The sequence below is a fragment of the Mytilus edulis genome, chromosome 4 (genome assembly GCF_963676685.1).
Source record: "Mytilus edulis chromosome 4, xbMytEdul2.2, whole genome shotgun sequence".
Lineage (NCBI taxonomy): Eukaryota > Metazoa > Mollusca > Bivalvia > Mytilida > Mytilidae > Mytilus > Mytilus edulis.
Genome location: NC_092347.1, coordinates 19,821,084 through 19,840,374, shown reverse-complemented (window position 1 = coordinate 19,840,374; position 19,291 = coordinate 19,821,084). Strand labels below are relative to the sequence as shown.

Sequence of the window (19,291 nt, the reverse complement as noted above, 5' to 3'; positions counted from 1 at the left end):
TAATGAGTTTTTAGATGCTTTACATTAAAATACATCATGTACATACATGTGACATACACAATTATATATAAATGTAGAATCAAATCTTGATAAATGTATGTAGTTGAAATTGTTAGCTTTAAACATTAAAAAAATGAACTCCCAAAGTTTAAACACAATTAAGAATGACCATGATGTACATGATGTAGTCTGTAATGTATGCCATTGCCATGAAGCTAGATCATTGTAGGTAAACTGTCATCTATTCCCTTAAATCTTTGTCCCCAGTCACCCCAAGTTTGATTTAAATTAGGGAGCTACCATTTGATTTTTATGGGGGGCTAGGATGAAATTTGAAAAAAATAGGCAGAACAGGAGTTTTGAGAGAAAAAAAAGGCAGGATGAGACACTAGCAAAAAAAAAAAGTCAGGACGACAATTTAGGTAAAAAAAGTCAGGATAAACTAAAAAAAGAAAGGCAGGAACGAACAGAGTGAAAAATAAAAAGGCAGGACAGAGATTACAGCTAAAAAAAAATGCAGGATAAAATTTTTCATCCTAGCCCCCCCCCCCCCCCCCATAAAAATCAAATGGTAGCTCCCTTAGTCAAGTATATATCTACTCTATTAGGTCTCTAGTTTGGATAGTGTATAACTTGCAAATTAAAATCATACTCCTTCCAAATTTCTTTCTTTAAAATATTATGGATGAAATGGCAAGTAAAGAATGAAATTAAATTGGATGAAATGTGTCAATTTTTTTGGTAAAGTAGTATGTCTGAAGTTGTCAAACTTAATGACAGACCCTTCAGGGGCGGATCCAGTCATTTTAAAAAGGGGTTTCCTAACCCAGGACAAAAAGGGGGGGGGGTAATTACATGTCCCCATTCAAATGCATTGATAGTCCAAAAAAGGGGGGTCTTTGACACATTCCCCATTCCCATTCTCAATTTTATCATGTAGTCATCGTAGTCCGAAGACACTTGGTTTTCGCATAATTACTTTTAGTATAAGTTAACAGAAATCTATGAAACTCAAACACAGGGTTTGTGACCAGAGTTTTTGTCCAGAGTTTAGAAATTACATGAATTAGGGGCCAAAAGGGGCCAATATTAAACTTTGTTTGATTTTATAGAAAATTGAATTATTGGGGTTCTTTGATATATATGTTCCAGACCGTATGAGTATTTGGACCGTACGCGTACGGTCTGGACCGTATGCGTACTTTTTCAAAATACTCATACGGTCGGACCGTACGCGTAAGGTACGGTCTGACTATTATTAAAAAGTTGGTCAAGTTTATTAGATACAAATGCATATAGCAGATCAACATAACTTAACTATCAAATTAATTTAAAAAAGTTCAATTGTAATTGAAACTAAAACTTTATATTCTAACTTGTTTTTAATTCACGTTAATTAAATATGCTAATCTCTTGTATTAAGCATGTCGATCAGTAGTACATTAATTGTATTATGAACGCTGAAATTGAAGATATCGGAAGTAAACATAAAGTGGGAGTTCAATTGTTTTAAAATATTTAGCAACTTTACCACAAAAAAAAATGCAAAAGAACATGCATGAACTGCATACATGAAATTGCTAAAAATATTACGTTACTTGAATTGTGTCACCTTGGGCGAGAGTACCAAAATAGGATTCATATATACAATTAAACAAATACCTAATTTCAATTGTTCGTTTGTTCATTTTATCTATCTAATTGTAACAAATTATCAATAACAATTTGTAAAACTAAAAATAAAGATTGTTTCAATTTAACCCATATGATCAAATAACATGTATTGTCAGATCGTACTGGACCGTACGCGTATACTTATACGGTCCGACCGTACGCGTATGGTCGGACCATATGAGTATACGTATACGGTCCGGACAGTACGCGTACGGTCCAAATACTCATATGGTCTGGAACATAATTCGTCGCTGTTATACAAAAACCTCGTATCTAAGGTTTTGATTATTTTACACCAGGCAGTAAAAACTGAAATCTTTTTATCGATTATTTAGAATTAAATGTGTATGTTCCACTGTATGCGAAAATATCTGATCTTCTAACCAATAAATTACCAAGACGAGCAAAAATGTCTGCACCTATATTGTATTTTAAAAGCTTTTCATATTATTTCTAAGCTTTATTAGCTTTGAGAATCTAAAATTGATTCAGTAAACTGTAGCTGTTATGATGCCAGCTGCCGTGCCGTGTGTTTTTCTTTTGAGATACGATATTTTCGAACAACAAAATGTCTCACCAATCCGACTACACTTTTTCGTCACATGTCAGAATTCAGGTTAATGATTGGTTAGAAGATCAGATATTTTCGCATACAGTGGAACATACATATTTAATTCTAAATAATCAATAAAAAGATTTCCACAAAAAATTGAGATACGAGGTTTTTGCATAACAGCGACGAATATATATATTCCAAATCTAACTGTGTATTTAGATTCCTAGTTTTTTGGTCCTGTTTAAATTGGTCTATCTTAAGGTTCAAAGGGTCCAAAATTAAACTTATTTTGATTTTAATAATATTTAAATTCTTGGTGTTCTTTCATCATGTTAATATGCTGAATCTGAATATTTACTTAGATTTTTAGTATGGGCCCAAATTTCAAGTTGGTCCAAATTGGGGTCCAATATTTTACTTTGTTTGATTTCAAAAAAATTGAATATATGGGGTTCTTTGATATGCCGAATCTAACCATTCATCATGTTCATTTAGATTTTTGATATTTTGGCCCGTTAACAAATTGGTCCCAGTGGCGGATCCAGGGGGGGGGTTCCGGGGGGTGCGCACCCCCCCTTTATTTTTGCCGATCAATGCATTTGTATCGGGACATATGTTTTGCACCCCCCCTTTGCCCTGTTTGCCCTGGGTTAGCACCCCCCCTTTCGAAAATTCCTGCATCCGCCCCTGGGTCCACATTGAGATCTAAAGGGTCCAAAATTGAACTTTATTTGATTTCGTCAAATAATGAATTATTTGGGTTTTTTTATCATGTTGATATGCTGCATCTAACCATGTATTAAGATTTTGAATATTGGACCATTTTAGAGGTTAATTGTCAATTTAAAATTTTTAAGTACTTGGACCACATTCATTCAATGTCAGAAACCTATGCTGCATCAACTATTGAATCACAATCCAAATTTACAATTCAGAGTTGTATCCATAAAATTGAGAATGGAAATGGGGAATTTGTCAAAGAGACAACAACCCGACCAAATAAAAAACAACAGCAGAAGGTCACCAACAGGTCTTCAATGTAGCGAGAAATTCCCGCACCAGGAAGCGTCCTTCAGCTGGCCCCTAAACAAATATATACTAGTTCAGTGATAATGAACGCCATACTCATTTCCAAAGTGTACACAAGAAACTAAAATTAAAATAAAACAAGACTTACAAAGGCCAGAGGCTCCTGACTTGGGACAGGCGCAAAATGCGGCGGGGTTAAACATGTTTGTGAGATCTCAACCTCCCCCTATACCTCTAACCAATGTAGAAAAGTTTGATATGAATGTTGTGTCCATACTTACTCCAACTGTTCAGGGTTTAAAGTATACGTTTGTATCAAGCTGAGCCATGCATAGCATTCTTATTGGTTATTTATATATTAATTTGAAATTTTGACGAGTGAGACACATACAGATTATACTGTAAACAATATTCCAGAGTTTAACGTAGTCAAGCAAAACAAATCATAGAAGAATAGTTGAATCATGTTTTTGTTGTCCAATGAAAAATTAGTACGAACACCAAGAAGAAGTATGGGAATGTTTGTTTTTTAAACTATTGACCAGGGTGAAAGTCTTTGAAAGTCATGACTGACAAAAAGTTTGTGAAATGAAATAGCACAAATATTCCATTTTTAGCTCACCTGTCCCGAAGGGACAAGTGAGCTTATGCCATCACTTGGCGTCCGTCGTCGTCCGTCGTCTGTCGTCGTAAACTATTTCAAGAATCTTCTCCTCTGAAACTACTGGGCCAAATACTTTCAAACTTTAACTGAATGTTCCTTAGGGTATCTAATTTATAAATTGTATCCGAAGTTTTGATCTATCAACAAACATGGTCGCCATTGCTAAAAATAGAACATAGGGGTCAAATGCAGTTTTTGGCTTATAACTCAAAAACCAAAGCATTTAGAGCAAATCTGACATGGGATAATATTGTTTATCAGGTCAAGATCTATCTGCCCTGAAATTTTCAGATGAATCAGACAACCCGTTGTTGGGTTGCTGCCCCTGAATTGGTAATTTTAAGGAAATTTTGCTGTTTTGGTTATTATCTTGAATATTATTATAGATAGAGATGAACTGTAAACAGGAATAATGTTCAGCAAAGTAAGATTTACAAATAAGTCAACATGACGGAAATGGTCAGTTGACCCCTTTAGGAGTTATTGCCCTTTATAGTCAATTTTTAACCATTTTTCGTAAATCTTAGTAATCTTTTACAAAAATCTTCTCCTCTGAAACTACCTGGCCAAATACTTCCAAACTTTAACTGAATGTTCCTTAGGGTATCTAGTTTGTAAATTGTACCCGAAGTTGTGATCTATCAACAAACATGGTCGCCATTGCTAAAAATAGAACATAGGGGTCAAATGCAGTTTTTGGCTTATAACTCAAAAACCAAAGCATTTAGAGCAAATCTGACATGGGATAATATTGTTTATCAGGTCAAGATCTATCTGCCCTGAAATTTTCAGATGAATCAGACAACCTGTTGTTGGGTTACTGCCCCTGAATTGGTAATTTTAAAGAAATTTTTCTGTTTTTGGTTATTATCTTGAATATTATTATAGATAGAGATAAACTGTAAACAGCAATAATGTTCAGCAAAGTAAGATTTACAAATAAGTCAACATGACGGAAATGGTCAGTTGACCCCTTTAAGAGTTATTGCCCTTTATAGTTAATTTTTAACCATTTTTCGTAAATCTTAGTAATCTTTTACAAAAATCTTCTCCTCTGAAACTACCTGGCCAAATACTTCCAAACTTTAACTGAATGTTCCTTAGGGTATCTAGTTTGTAAATTGTATCCGAAGTTATGATCTATCAACAAACATGGTCGCCATTGCTAAAAATAGAACATAGGGGTCAAATGCAGTTTTTGGCTTATAACTCAAAAACCAAAGCATTTAGAGCAAATCTGACGTGGGTAATATTGTTTATCAGGTCAAGATCTATCTGCCCTGAAATTTTCAGATGAATCAGACAACCTGTTGTTGGGTTGCTGCCCCTGAATTGATAATTTTAAGGAAATTTTGCTGTTTTTGTTTATTATCTTGAATATAATTATAGATAGAAATAAACTGTAAACAGCAATAATGTTCAGCAAAGTAAGATCTTCAATTAAGTCAATTTGACCAAAATTGTCAATTGACCCCTTAAGAAGTTATTGCCCTTTAAAGACTTTTTTCACAATTTGTTCATCATGTTGACTTACTTTAAAAAATCTTCTCCTTTGAAACTGCTGTATCAATTTCAGGCAAACTTAGGCTAAATGAGTTTCAGAGTATCTAGTATAAATTTTATATTTTATTTCCTTGTATGTCAAGAAACATAGCTCCTATGGCTAAAATAGAACATAGGAGAAAATGATTATTTTTTTTGGCTTTTGAAGACGATCCAAAAAACATTTAAATAAATTGAAAAGCCAAAATAATCATTGATGAGAGATTTAACCAAAAGAATTAAGGTTAGCGATTCAGGCTTTTGAGAGCCTCTTGTTATTAAATATTATTGTATATAAAGAAAATACTGATGTTTAATAATAGTTTTTACCCTTTTTATGTTTTATAGGACAAGAAATATAGAAAAATAATGAAAAATATAAACAGTTTCAATAGAAATGAGCGACAAAACATGAAGATAAACAGAATACAACAAGGCCTAAATGGTAAGACCACTTCTATATACTGTAAATTCAGAAATTATTGCTTGCATTTATTATTGTGATTTTTCAGGGAATGGACAACTTATTGTGATTACAAAAAAAATCTGCATCAATTATATATACATGATATATATCATGTATATATGTTTCTGTTATCAAAATATGATTTCTTATTTTTGCAATGCTCACCCAGTCACATTAATCGCATTACTAAAAACCTCTGGATAATTTCTGAATTACAGTAATAAACATGATAAAAGTAATTGCCTTTGAATGATGACTCTTATAAAAATAAGAAGATGTGGTATGGTAAATGAGTGACTTATCCACCAGAGTTCAAAGAAGTGGATGCAAGAAATTAAAGGCCAATGATGGGCTGGCCTTCAATAATGAGACAACACTTCCTTTATAGGTCAGCCAATAAAGATCCCAACATGAAAAGATTTAAACAATCCAATTTAGTTCAACATGTTCAAAAACAATAACCATGATAACAATTAATAAAAAAAATATCATGTCTGTGAGCACTCAACCTCTTACCTGACCATAATATAGGACAGTGGTTCAAATAACACAGCATATGAACATTCTATAACAACTTTTGCAAGTGGCTAAACTTTAAATATCACTGCAAGGCACTAAACAACGAATATTAAATGTTGGACACAAAGCACTGAAATAAGAGAACTCATATAAAGCATGACAAGTAAGAATATCAAATGAAAGTTTCTCAAATGTTAAAGTCATATGAAACGAGTGAGTGATGAAAAATAAAGTTTGTCCAACTTTTGAACCAATGCATGTATACATCATAAACTTAGTCCTCTGTGCACGATTTTATCATTATTTTCACAAGTATATCATATAAATCGTCAATTTTTTTTCTCTCTATTTGTTATGATTTAACAAATAATGCTGCTCATTAAATGCCGTGTTTTGAAGCTGAGTTTTTCCGATTGCCACCTTATAGTAAACAAATCACAAAAAGCATGGGTATTGAGCACGTGTTTAACATGTATAATCAGCTATTTGTTTATTTCAATGACAGATCCTTGCATATTGTGGTCACCAGATTTTTACGAGGAGGGTTACGCTCGGGTCACTATGTATATGGAAAATATGTATCGGCGAATTGCTTCCTGGAAGCAATCAATTAAAAATAAGTAAACTTCTTCTAAATGTGGACAAATTAAAGAATTTTCGCCAGAAAAAAGTATATGTACTTAAGTTGCATAATGAAAACTATCCATTTAGTTATAAAAAACATAATTATTATACATATTTTTTTTTAATTTGAGGTTTCTTATGACTTTAATTAAAACATGATAAAATAAGCCTATTAATATTGCTGTTTTTTTCTCCATTTATATTGTTTATAACTTTTTATTTTTATTTTGTGTATTTATAGGTCAGATATCTTGGTTTTTATGATCATCGTCAGGTCCTGCAAGTCTATACTGAAGAGGAAACTTATTTGTTAATACTTTTCTACATAATGTGCTAATTGGATTAATTAATGTGAAATGAACTCAATTGTGTGTTTTCTGGAAAAAGAAATAGAAAAAATTCTACAAAATTGCTATAAACAAAATGGAGTACTATCAAAGATGCACAAGGACACAATGGTGTAAAATGTAACAACCTACATATTCACTGATGGATTATGGAGAAATTAAGATAAAAAATAGTATCTTTGTCATGTTTGTTGTCGAAATAAACACATGCGTTATCCATTCATGTACATAATATTATGTACATGGCTCTCCATCATATCAAATATACAGAGAAGATGTTTGAAGAACAAGTTGCCAAAATTTATTCAACCAATTGAAGGAAGATGTCTTGTGAATGGAATTATTTATGCACTGAACTGTTATGTAGGGGGTAGAATAATTATACACAGCAGCTGAAACAGAAGACAAGTTAATTTGACATGAAAAGTGTTTAATTTATATAATCTTTTGTATCAACATGATCAATAATTCAGTCTAGGAGAAAATATATTTATACTGTTTGTCAATGTTTGTACTGTTATGAAATTTTTATAGAGGAAAAACATTTCCTGAAGGGAAATTTGATGTTCAGAAATTTCCTTAGAGGAAATTTGAAGAACAATGATTTCCTAAGAGGAAATTTCCTCAATGGAAAATTTGAAGCGGCAAATTTCCTCAAGAGAAAAAGAATTTCCTCAAAGGAAATAATTAGGCAGCAAATTCCCTAAGGGAAAAAGAAATCTTTTTCCCTTGAGGAAAACTCTTTTTCCTCTGAGGAAATTGTTGAAAAAAGGGGCATTACTTTTTCAACAGTGGTGCTAGAGCCAAACATTTTTAGGACAAATATCAGAGAACCAATACCAATCAAGTTATCAACTTCATTTTGACTTAACTCCAAAAATTAAGGTGACAACTTTTGCACTCAGCAGAATTGCAAACTTGTCCCGGATACTGTTAATATTCTTATACAAGACCTGTTTATTTTCTCTTGCTTATGACCTTAGATATATTATTAATGCTGTATGTTTATGCTTATGACCTTAGATATATTATTGCTGTATGTTTATGCTTATGAAATTAGATATATTATTGCTGCATGTTTATACTTTTGACCTTAGATACATTATTGCTGTATGTTGATTGTCACTTGCTTATGACCTTAGATATATTATTGCTGCATGTTTTTTTTTAAATGCTTATGACCTTAGATACATTATTGCTGTATGTTGATTGTCACTTGCTTATGACCTTAGATATATTATTGCTGCATGTTTATGCTTATGACCTTAGATATACTATTGCTGTATGTTGATTGTCTTTTGCTTATGACCTTAGACATGTTAGATATACTATTGCTGTATGTTGATTGTCTTTTGCTTATGACCTTAGATATACAATGTATAATATTGCTGCATGTTTATGCTTATGACCTTAGATATATTATTGCTGTATGTTTATTGTCACTTGCTTATGACCTTAGATACCATTATTATTCATGTTATTTGTGCAGGTTTATTGACACTTGCTTAAGTTATTTTATTGCTGTTTGTTTAATTTTCTGTTTTTGTTTCACACATTTTACTTGATGGTGTTATCTCAGTGAAAGATGAAATATTAAAACACAAGTGCCTTATTTGTTATACCAATTGTAATGTTTTGTCTTTTTGAAAATGATATTCTCAAATGTACATAACTTAAATTAAGAAGTGTTGAAATTAAGTAAGGATATGGTATGTGATTGCCAATGAGACAACTAAAAACCAGAGATAAAGGTATTTTCAGCCAGTGACTGAACAGCCGTCAACAATGAGCAAGACCTATCAACATTTAAATGTCTCCATGAAAAAAACACAAAAAGATTCAAATGGATAAACATAAGACACTGTGTGCAATGGTGTGAAAGCTATATATGCAAAACTATATACTGAAAATTCAAAAATTATTGCTAGCAATTGTAAGTGCGATTTTTCTCAATTTCATCATTTTTTTGTGTGCAAAATTTAGAATAATCCTGTTTAGTTCATAAAAAATTTCAATATGCAAGTGTATATTATTGTGATTATAACCCTGTCACTATTTTCACAATAATAAAAACAGCAGTAATTTCTGAATTTATAGTAGTTAAATTTTTGACACATAGTGATTCACTTTCAATTAAGCATGCCAAGACAAAAATCGTAGAACACACAATTATATATTTCTACAATTAAGATTCAAAGAAATACTTGTACCCATAATAACTTAGTCCGTTTTGTGAAATTGCTTCACTCATGCAATTAGAGGATTTTTTTATGTTTTCTTTTTAGTAATATCACTTCCCATGTGAACAATTATTGTTCCCATGGGAAAACATATTGTTCCCAAGGGAAAAATTATTGTTCCCATGGGAAAAATTATTGTTCCCATGGGAAAAATTATTGTTCCCATGGGAAAAAATATTGTTCCCATGGGAAAAGTATTTTCCCATGGGAAGAAAAGGAGTTCCCTTGGGAAGAAAAGTTCCCTTGGGAAATTTAAAGTTTCCCTTGGGAAATTTAGAACTTCCCATGGGAACAAACAATTTACTTATGTTCCCATGGGAACTTTAAAGTTCCTATGGGAACTCTAAACTTCCCATGGGAAAAGTAATTTTTCCCATGGGAACTTCCAATGTTCCCATGGGAATTTCTAATATTCCCATGGGAATTATCAAATTTCCCATGGGAAATGTACTTTTAATCAGCTGCAGTGACAAGAGTGACAACAGTGACAAGTTGGGACATATGGCATTTTTTTAATTTTTCAATAATCTATCACTGGGCAAATTTTTTTTTATATCTTGTAAACCGACAAAGTCAGATTTGCCGATACCGGAATGGCAAATTTGTCCCGCACAGTGTTTAAAGCTAACAATTCTTCCATACAACACATATAGTTGACCTATTGCTTATAGTTTAAGAAAAAAAAGACCTAAACAAAATTAATTTAACACTCAGCTATGAACCGTGAAAATGAGGTCAAGGTCAAATAAAACTTGCGCGACTGACATATACATCATTAAATATTTCCATACACCATATCTCAGATACTATTGGCAATAGGTCTAGTATATTTGGTGTATGGAAGGTGTACATGTTCAACTGGCAGGTGTCATCTGACCTTTACCTCATTTTCATTGTTCAGTGGTTATAGTTAAATTTTTGTGTTTTGGTCTGTTTTTCTTATTCTGTATGCAATAGGTCTACTATATTTGGTGTATTGAATGATAGGACGGTGTACATGTCTAGCTGGCAGGTGTCATCTGACCTTGACCCTATTTTCATGGTCCAGGATCAAAGGTAAGTTTTTGAGTTTTGATGGACTTGACCACCAAAACTTAACCTTGTTCACTGATCTATGAAATGAGGTTGAGGTCAAGTGAAAACTGTCTGACTGGCATGAGGACCTTGCAAGGTACGCACATACCAAAGGTAGTTATCCTATTACTTATAATAAGAGAGAATTTAATATTACAAAAAATCTTAACTTTTTTTTTCACGAAGTCACTAAACCATGAAAATGAGGTCAAGGACATTGAACATGTGAATGACGGAAAAAAACTAGTAACATGAGGCAACTATATACAAAGTATGAAGCATCCAGGTCTTCCACTTTCTAAAATATAAAGCTTTTAAGAAGTTAGCTAACTCCGCCGTAGTCGCCGCTGCCGCCGGATCACTATCCCTATGTCAAGCTTTCTGCAACAAACGTTGCAGGCTCGACAATAATTCATATCGTCAAACCCATGCGAAGTTTGAAGAAAAAAGGATCCGTAAGGTAGCGGCTTATTAGCAACATATATTTGTGTATATAAATTAGGAAATGTCAATCCATATGTTATCCAACAAGAGTAAATGTCAGCGGTGTAAACAATTGCAATCTACATCAACAATCAATAATCTTACCGTATAAATAGAGAATAATACATAGCAAAATCCGTATATGTCGTATCATCCCGAGACACCAATATCAGCCCAAGGGCCTTTAGGCCCGAAGGGTGAGATTGGTCGAGGGTGATACGGCATGTGATACGGATTTTGCCATGTTTTATACGCTTTATCATATATTTCAACAGGAGAGTATTATATTATATGAACTGTTTTCTGATCCATAGAACTGGGTTACCTTCAGTTCTACTTTTGTCTTGCTTCAAAAGCCTCTAAAAAGAACTTTTCAATTACTTATCCGAAGCACCTGGGTTACCTTACAATTTGCGTGCTGTTGTTTTAAAAATATTTTGTTTAGCATTGTATTTTTGAAACCGTATTTTTTTGTGTTTTGTATGTTTTATAGTTGCATTTTGTGTGCCAAAAAATATGAAAACTTGAAGTTCTTGACGTCACATACCACACAATGACGTCATTCAATAAATTACGTCACTGCCGAATGACCGTTCTATAGCTGGACCTATTTTGAGGGGAAAAAAATCTTAATTTAAAGTTTCGCGATATAGATTAAACAGCAGGCTATTTATCACATATGCAAAACTACTGTATTTACTACTAAACATAAATTATGATAAATAAGAAATAATTGATGCAAGCTATACTTTATTGTAGTTTTAACATGGGTAGGCATTATATTCGTGATTATTTTTGCCCGAGCGATAGTGAGGGCTAAAATAACAAGAAAGGAATATATATTAGATGTGTTGCCTATAAACATTCGACAAGAACAGATTTATGATTTGAACGTTGTAAATAGATTCATAATTCTTTATTTAAGCATTAACAGAGTGCTTTTATTATTGTTTTTTTGTTCTTGATTTTAAAGTATAAAAATATATAGTTTTTATATTGATTTATCCTGCTCGAAACCCTACTTCCACCTCCCCCTGGTAAATGATGAATGAAAAATAACATGACTGGAATAGAGAGTTGTCTAATTGGCACTTATACCACATCTTTTTATACGTTTTTACCTGTAACTTACCTATAAAAAATTCGGCGCAAATGAAATTTTTTTCGGCGCAAATGAAAGAAAAAATCGGCGCAAATGAAATGCATATCGGCACAAATGCATAACGCCGACCGCATCAATTATTTCTATTCTGAATAGGAAAATTAAGGTAATTTCTATGTCCGATAAGTATAAGTGTAAAAGCGTTTGTGTAGGCTCTTCCCTTTTTGTTTGTAAAGAATCTAACGACTGGCACTGTGATTTTTTAAGAGGGATGAGTTTGAACAGCCAGTATGAACGGTTGTCGTATCTAGGTCAAATGTGTCAATTTTGGAATGCAACACATAATAGTCATAATAAATGAATTAGTAACATCGTGTGCACCATTTAAAATAATATTTTTGTTCATTGTTTCTTAGAATTTAATATGGTGCACCTACGTGACCCAGAAAAAATTACAGTGATTTAGACAGCAAAAACAGTGCTAATGACATTGGAATAAAAAAAAGTCCTGGGTCACGTTGACGCAGTCACTTAAAAACTAAAAATTCGTTGTACTAAACACCTGAAAAGTGAATGATAATTGCAATATTTGAATAATAACAATAAGTTTACCCCACTCACCTCACCCAATTAGTGGTTTTGAAGTTCATCCAAACAAACTTCAAGCATCAGGGAATATTTTAACATAAAAAGTAGCTTTCAAAAACTGAACTTGAAAATAGAGAAAATAAGGGGGCCAAAAACGGGCCTTATCGTACCTTGTCATTTAAGTAAACACGTTTGTCGCGCATGCGTTCTTATGTACATGTATATACGTCTGTTCGTCCGTCTGTCCCGCTTTTTGTAAAAGTAATTTTTGCTAAAGTTGAACCTTAGTAAACATATTCACCATGATATGATCTTTCTCTTTCTAATGCCAAGTTTTTACCCCATTTTCACGGTCCACTGAATATAGAAAATTGTAGTGCGAGGGGGGCATCCGTGTACAATGAACATGTTCCGGACCATATGAATATTTGGTAGTCATTTTTACATGATTGATTTAATAGAGTGAATATTACTTACAAGTAAGAATTATAGTAAAACAAATCATTATCGGATTTGTCTAAACGAAAAGAAACATGTCGACTTTGGAAAATTACTTCAAGAAATTATGATATATAAATGAATTATTAAACAATAAGTAAATTGCTGAAATCAAATGCACTTTGGTCATTGAACCTTTTTTTTTAATTTCTTTTGTTGTTGAAATTTATAATTTATATGGGCCATATACAATGGATTTTGCTACATTTTGGGTCAAATTACATGATTACATTTGTAGTACTATCAAACAAATGTTGAGCAAAATAAGAACAAGAATGTTAACAATGACGGGTAATAATGTGCAAAATATATACGTCTGCATGATTAAGTGAAAAGGGCTTTAAAGAACAAAACGTAGAGCAATTCAAAATGGATAACAAACGGCTAGATTTAACTAAAAAACATCAGTAACCATTATGGTATTACAGTCGGCAGACACTGACAACCACTCTATTTCAAACTCTGGCTTCAAATAGAAAATATCAGAATGTTGCTGGGTAAAATAGTAGATAGTCTTTTTTTTCTTGTTTGATTTGTTTTACACCAGTCATTTTGGGACCATTCATGCTGTTCTTTTTGCTTTTTGCCATCCCTTTGTCCCTTTTTTTAGGGATGGGGGTAGTTTATTACTGTACTCTGCATTATTCTATTTCGATATGAAATAGGACAAAATTTAAAGTTCAAACAAAAGGTAGATGAAAACAACTAAATGTAGGATATAGGTATCACAGACGAACATAACATTATAACATTATATTTGTGATCATGTTTATATTTTCAGATGAGATACGGCATATGTATCGACTGTGAACCAACCATATCGTATATTACACGTATTAACTACCATGTTCAGAAGCAAATCGATTGTGAACAAACCATATCGTAAATTACACATTAACGACAATGTTCAGAAGCAAATCGATTGTGAACAAACCATATCGTATATTACACATATTAACTACCATGTTCAGAAGTATTTTATATAATTGTGGGAACATCTCTTCATCTAATTACTAGCTGGACAGAACAATCCAATTATTTACCAAAGTAATGCCTTGGAAAGACCCTCTATTAGCTGCAGTACAGTATAAATCGGCCAAAACGGTTCTAAAACTTCTACAATTTAATCCCGTATCTATTGAAGGACCATGTAGTGATTTTATCTCTCCTTTGCAAATTGCTATTAGCAATGACGACATTCATAGCGTTAAGACATTGATTCAATACAAGGCAAATGCAAACTTACCAGATTCTGACGGAGACACGGCTTTGCATCTTGCCGCATGTAGTGAAACATCCTTCGCAGTTTTCAAAGAGGTCCTTAAGGCCGGGGCAAATATGTACTGCAAAGACATTAATGAAAAAACACCTTTGCATTACGCTTGCTTGGAAGCAAATATTGACAAAGTTGTAGCAATGTTGAAATGTTTAAATCCACCAGTAAATGAACCTGACGAGGAAGGGGCCACCCCACTACACTTTCTAGTTGACGCTTCATCCGAGTTTGAAGGCGACGCTGTCAACCACGTAGTTAAAACTATAAAACTTGCTGTAAAGAAAGGCTTTGATATAAATACAAAAACAAAAGAAGGGGAAACTATTTTGCACGTTGCCAGTCGAGGGATCTATAGTGAACTGTTTATACCAGAGCTGCTTAAAATCAAAGGAATAAATGTTACAATACAAAACAAATATAAAGAGAATTTTATACATTGTTTTCTACGTTATCGAGCAGGTATAGATACATCCGAACGATTTATGTTCTATTTATTAGATGAGCAGTTACCTATTATCCCCAAAGAGCAATTGGCCACGATCATGAACCAACAAAACAATGATGGCCATTTACCAGTGTCTTTCTACATCATTCGAGGACTTGTTAACGTTAAACTTGTCAAACATTTCATCACGTTTATTGACAACATCAATATAAAAGAGAAATTTGGACACACACTCCTCCATTTAACCTCACAGTCAGTTTTACAGCAGAATGAAAAGATTCCAATTCTCAAATATTTGATCAAACGTGGAGCGGATGTAAACATTCGAGATATTTTTGGAAGAACAGCCCTTTTCTTTGCGCGGAAACTTCACGTAGTGAAGCTTTTGGTTGAAAGTGGCGCAGACATAAATTTGATTGACCAGTGCAGACGTACCCCGATCGTAGCAACTTTTCCTGCCTGTGATCCAAGGATATGTCAGTATCTTATAAATAAAGGATGCCGGGTTAACAAAAACGATAAATTTGGAAGCACTTCACTGCACTACGCTGCCTGGGAAAACAGAATTCGAGAGGTGGACGTTCTGTTAAGAAATGGAGCCGATGTGTATAAGCGCGATCGGTCTGGTCGAACACCACACGACATCGCCCTTTTCTGGAGATGTTGGGATACATCAGCATTACTGGAAACATCCATGGCTAAAGGATCATTTGAACGACCATATTCAACTAATGCACTTGGTTATAAGTCTCCCTGGATAAATCTCAACTGGTCTATTGGTTATACCGAATACCAATGTATTACAAATCTGAGAGAACATTTTGATCTCCCGAAAGATCTAGAGGAGTACTACAGTCATGTACTAGACATTCCAGGAGTTGGTTTACCCCAATCTGTGGATGAAGCACAATGGATAGAATCACTAATTCTTTCATTTACTCGCCAAATTGCAAACCAAGTTGGTAATCTTGACAAAAGATTCAAATGTTCACTTTTCCGTTCTGGCAGCACATACGAAGGAACAAAGATTGACGACCCCGATGAATTTGATTTTCTTCTCATTCTCGATAAATTCTCTCAGATTTGTACAGCAGATCAGTCTCACCAAGCAAATATTTTACATTTAAACAAAGGATTTCACAATGTCAGACATAAAAACGATGTAATAAATGAAGATTTTCAATATTACTTTGATCATAAGAAGTTTCTTAATTGTAAAATATTGCGAGATGATTTCTTTGGTTTAGTCAAACTTGTTTTAACAAATCCATCAACATGGATTTATGACGAAGTTTTCGTGGATGGGTTTTCAATACATAATAAGTTAAACACTCCTACCATCAATTTTAAACTTTTCATCATCGGCGAAAATTACAAAGGAATACATGCCAGTATAGATATTGTACCCGCAATCCGAGTTCAGAACTGGCGTCCGATAGGGGCGAATTTAACCGTAAATAACATTGTTTCTGAAAGAGTTTTACAAGAAGATTTCTTGATGTTATGTCAGCACCCAGAGGCCGACGACGAAGCGTTTGAAGAGGTCGATACTGATATTTTCTTCAGAATATCTTGTGCTCCGTTGGAACTTCAGCTTATGCGATCTTTTCCGAAGTGGATACGCCAAAGTTATGCCTTAGCAAAAATTATGAAAAGTAACTTTGTGTGTCCGAAAATGAAATATGAAAGAAAGCAGACGATTGAAATGTTTGATATGTTTGAAGGAAATAATCCGAGTCGGTATGACACATTCATCGCCAGTGAAGAAATATCTAGTTACATGTTGAAAAATTGTTTATTCCACACGGTAGATTCCGAACCAAGAATCCTGCACCAGCTTCCACATCCACATAGGTCAGTTCTCTACAACTCAATTGTACTAGCATTGAAATTGTATGACCTGCTTGAAGAATCAGCTCTAGCGGGTAATCTTCCGGTATTTTTATTGCCACGTTTGAATATATTTGAAAAGGACTTGGAACAAACTAAAAACAAAAATGTTCCTGATGAAGAATGTGAAGTCATTTCATGCGACAAAGATGTCACAACATGCGAAAAAATCAAAATGTTTGCCGATTTCATCAGAAAACTAAATGCAGTCTGAAATGTTTCTTTGTGAATCCTTAACTGCAATTGTTAAATGTTGGTTTATTTTATCAAAAGAAAACGTAAATAGACAACATAACTTAATTTAATTTTAATATCTAGCAATACTGGTACAAGAATTTTTTTCATTATAATTTCAAGATTTTTTAAATAGCTCGAAAGAAATCAATTCTGTGATGTATTTCTGTTTATTTATTAATGTACGACCCCATGTTTAAGAATGATAAACATCGTTGCCAGGAAACTATTTTTGGATTGATTTTGGATTATATCGTCAATTTGTTTAACGTCCAGTGACAAGTATTTCATGGATATTAAGACAAAATCAATTACATTATTGTATAAACGATAAATCAGTTAATTTGTACATGTATCTTAAAGGTGATCACCTAGAATGACAGTCTTACTTGCACCACTGGGGATAGAAGAGTATTTTGTGTAAGGGGCTTAATTGCAATAGGTCATGTATGAACACATAAAGGGACCATTTTCAAAATTTGGATGAGATTCAAGGTTAATTTGTTCAAAAACGAAATCTGTGTCATATGAAACCTCAAGTTAAAATCATGCACAGAAGACTAAGTTTATGATATATTCATGTATTGGTCCAAGAATTGGATTAACATTATTTGTAACAAGTCACTTGTTTCATATGACTTTAAGTGTATGTAATTATAATATTTTGATGAATCACATTTAATAATCTCAATAAAAGATAAAAACATCTATGTCGCTAGGTAACAAGATACGACATGGTGAGTAGATAACAAATAATAAGGTTAATGGTTTTCCCCACCTTGTACCCTTTCAAAAAATTTCATTAAGCAGGACGAACAGGGTAAGTTGTATATATTGCAGTATGAACACATCAATATTCAAGTCATCTATTAAGTAAGTTTTCTATACAATATTTGGTTTTTTTTAAAACGAACCGGGAAAAAAAACTTTAAAAAAAAAGAAAGCGAACTAACCAGTAATTTTTCAAAACGTGGAACTTCATTCCCAGATTTTTAAACAAGTAATACATGTATCATTAGCGGATTTATGGGGTTTTAGGGGTGATTCGGGAGAAAAAACCCACTTGAAAATCTTAAAATAAATTTTGTATTAATCTTTTCTTGTTTTAATGTTATCTTCACTATTCATTGACTATCCAGTGAGCACTTATAGGGTAACACAACAAATGGAAGCTTTTAAAGTTATTTCATTCAGAAATTAATGAATTATAAAGACACTTTTATAACTGAATGTCATTGTTTTGTCATTGTACATGTGAATTGATAGAATTGATACTAAATTATTGAGAAAACATATTTGATTTATTTATTATTTTTCTACACAGATGAACATTGAGGGGTTCACGCAAAAAGATACCTTAATATATAGAAAACAGTAACAAACTAAATACCTAAATTGGAACAGACTATACAATTGTAAGATCATTAAGCCTTTTGTCTTTTTTGTTTTCTTTATTAATAGATAATTGGTAGAATTAAAAGGGCAACACTCCTTTTGCGCCAATTACTGTTTTTCAGGGGTATCATTTGCGCCTAATTTTTTTTCTTCAAATGTATCAATTGCGCCAGTTTTCGGAACTCATTTGCGCCAATTTACCTGAACATATATTGATCGTACATATTAAAGATTAATACATATTTAGTATCATTTTTGTCTGAGTGGAAATCTTGCACATATACATGAGACAGACCCACAAAAGTTAGAGCGTCAAATACTTCGAACAGCATGCAAAAGAAAAGGTACAGAAAATATATCCGAAAGACCAGCTAAGATCATATGTTCGGAGCTATTCCATCATGAAGAGGAACATCTACAGAAAAATTACTTGAAGTCCATAAGACAGTGTATGTACAGAGAGAGAAGATAACTGTACCCTGCCCAATCAAAAAGTTCAGTAGAATTTCAAGAAATTTTATGTGAGTTCGAGTGATCACAAATAAAGAAGAAGAGTTTGTTTTAGTAAATGATATTGAAAGTGGCATTGTTACATTTAATTTATTTTCCACTTTTAGATTGCCTATTGCCTTCCAAATCAGGAAA

The 19,291-nt window shown here is 33.0% G+C and overlaps 1 protein-coding gene across 1 annotated transcript in view; it reads left to right on the top strand.

The window, feature by feature from the left end:
* LOC139519167 (uncharacterized) overlaps positions 1-18,542 on the top strand; it is a 33,713-nt gene extending 15,171 nt beyond the window's left edge. The window contains exon 2 of the mRNA XM_071311024.1: positions 14,188-18,542. Within this exon, the coding sequence (XP_071167125.1) occupies positions 14,457-17,231 (2,775 nt within the window). The 5' untranslated portion in view covers positions 14,188-14,456 and the 3' untranslated portion in view covers positions 17,232-18,542. The remainder of the gene's footprint in view (positions 1-14,187) is intronic.
* Positions 18,543-19,291: the final 749 nt, after the last annotated feature.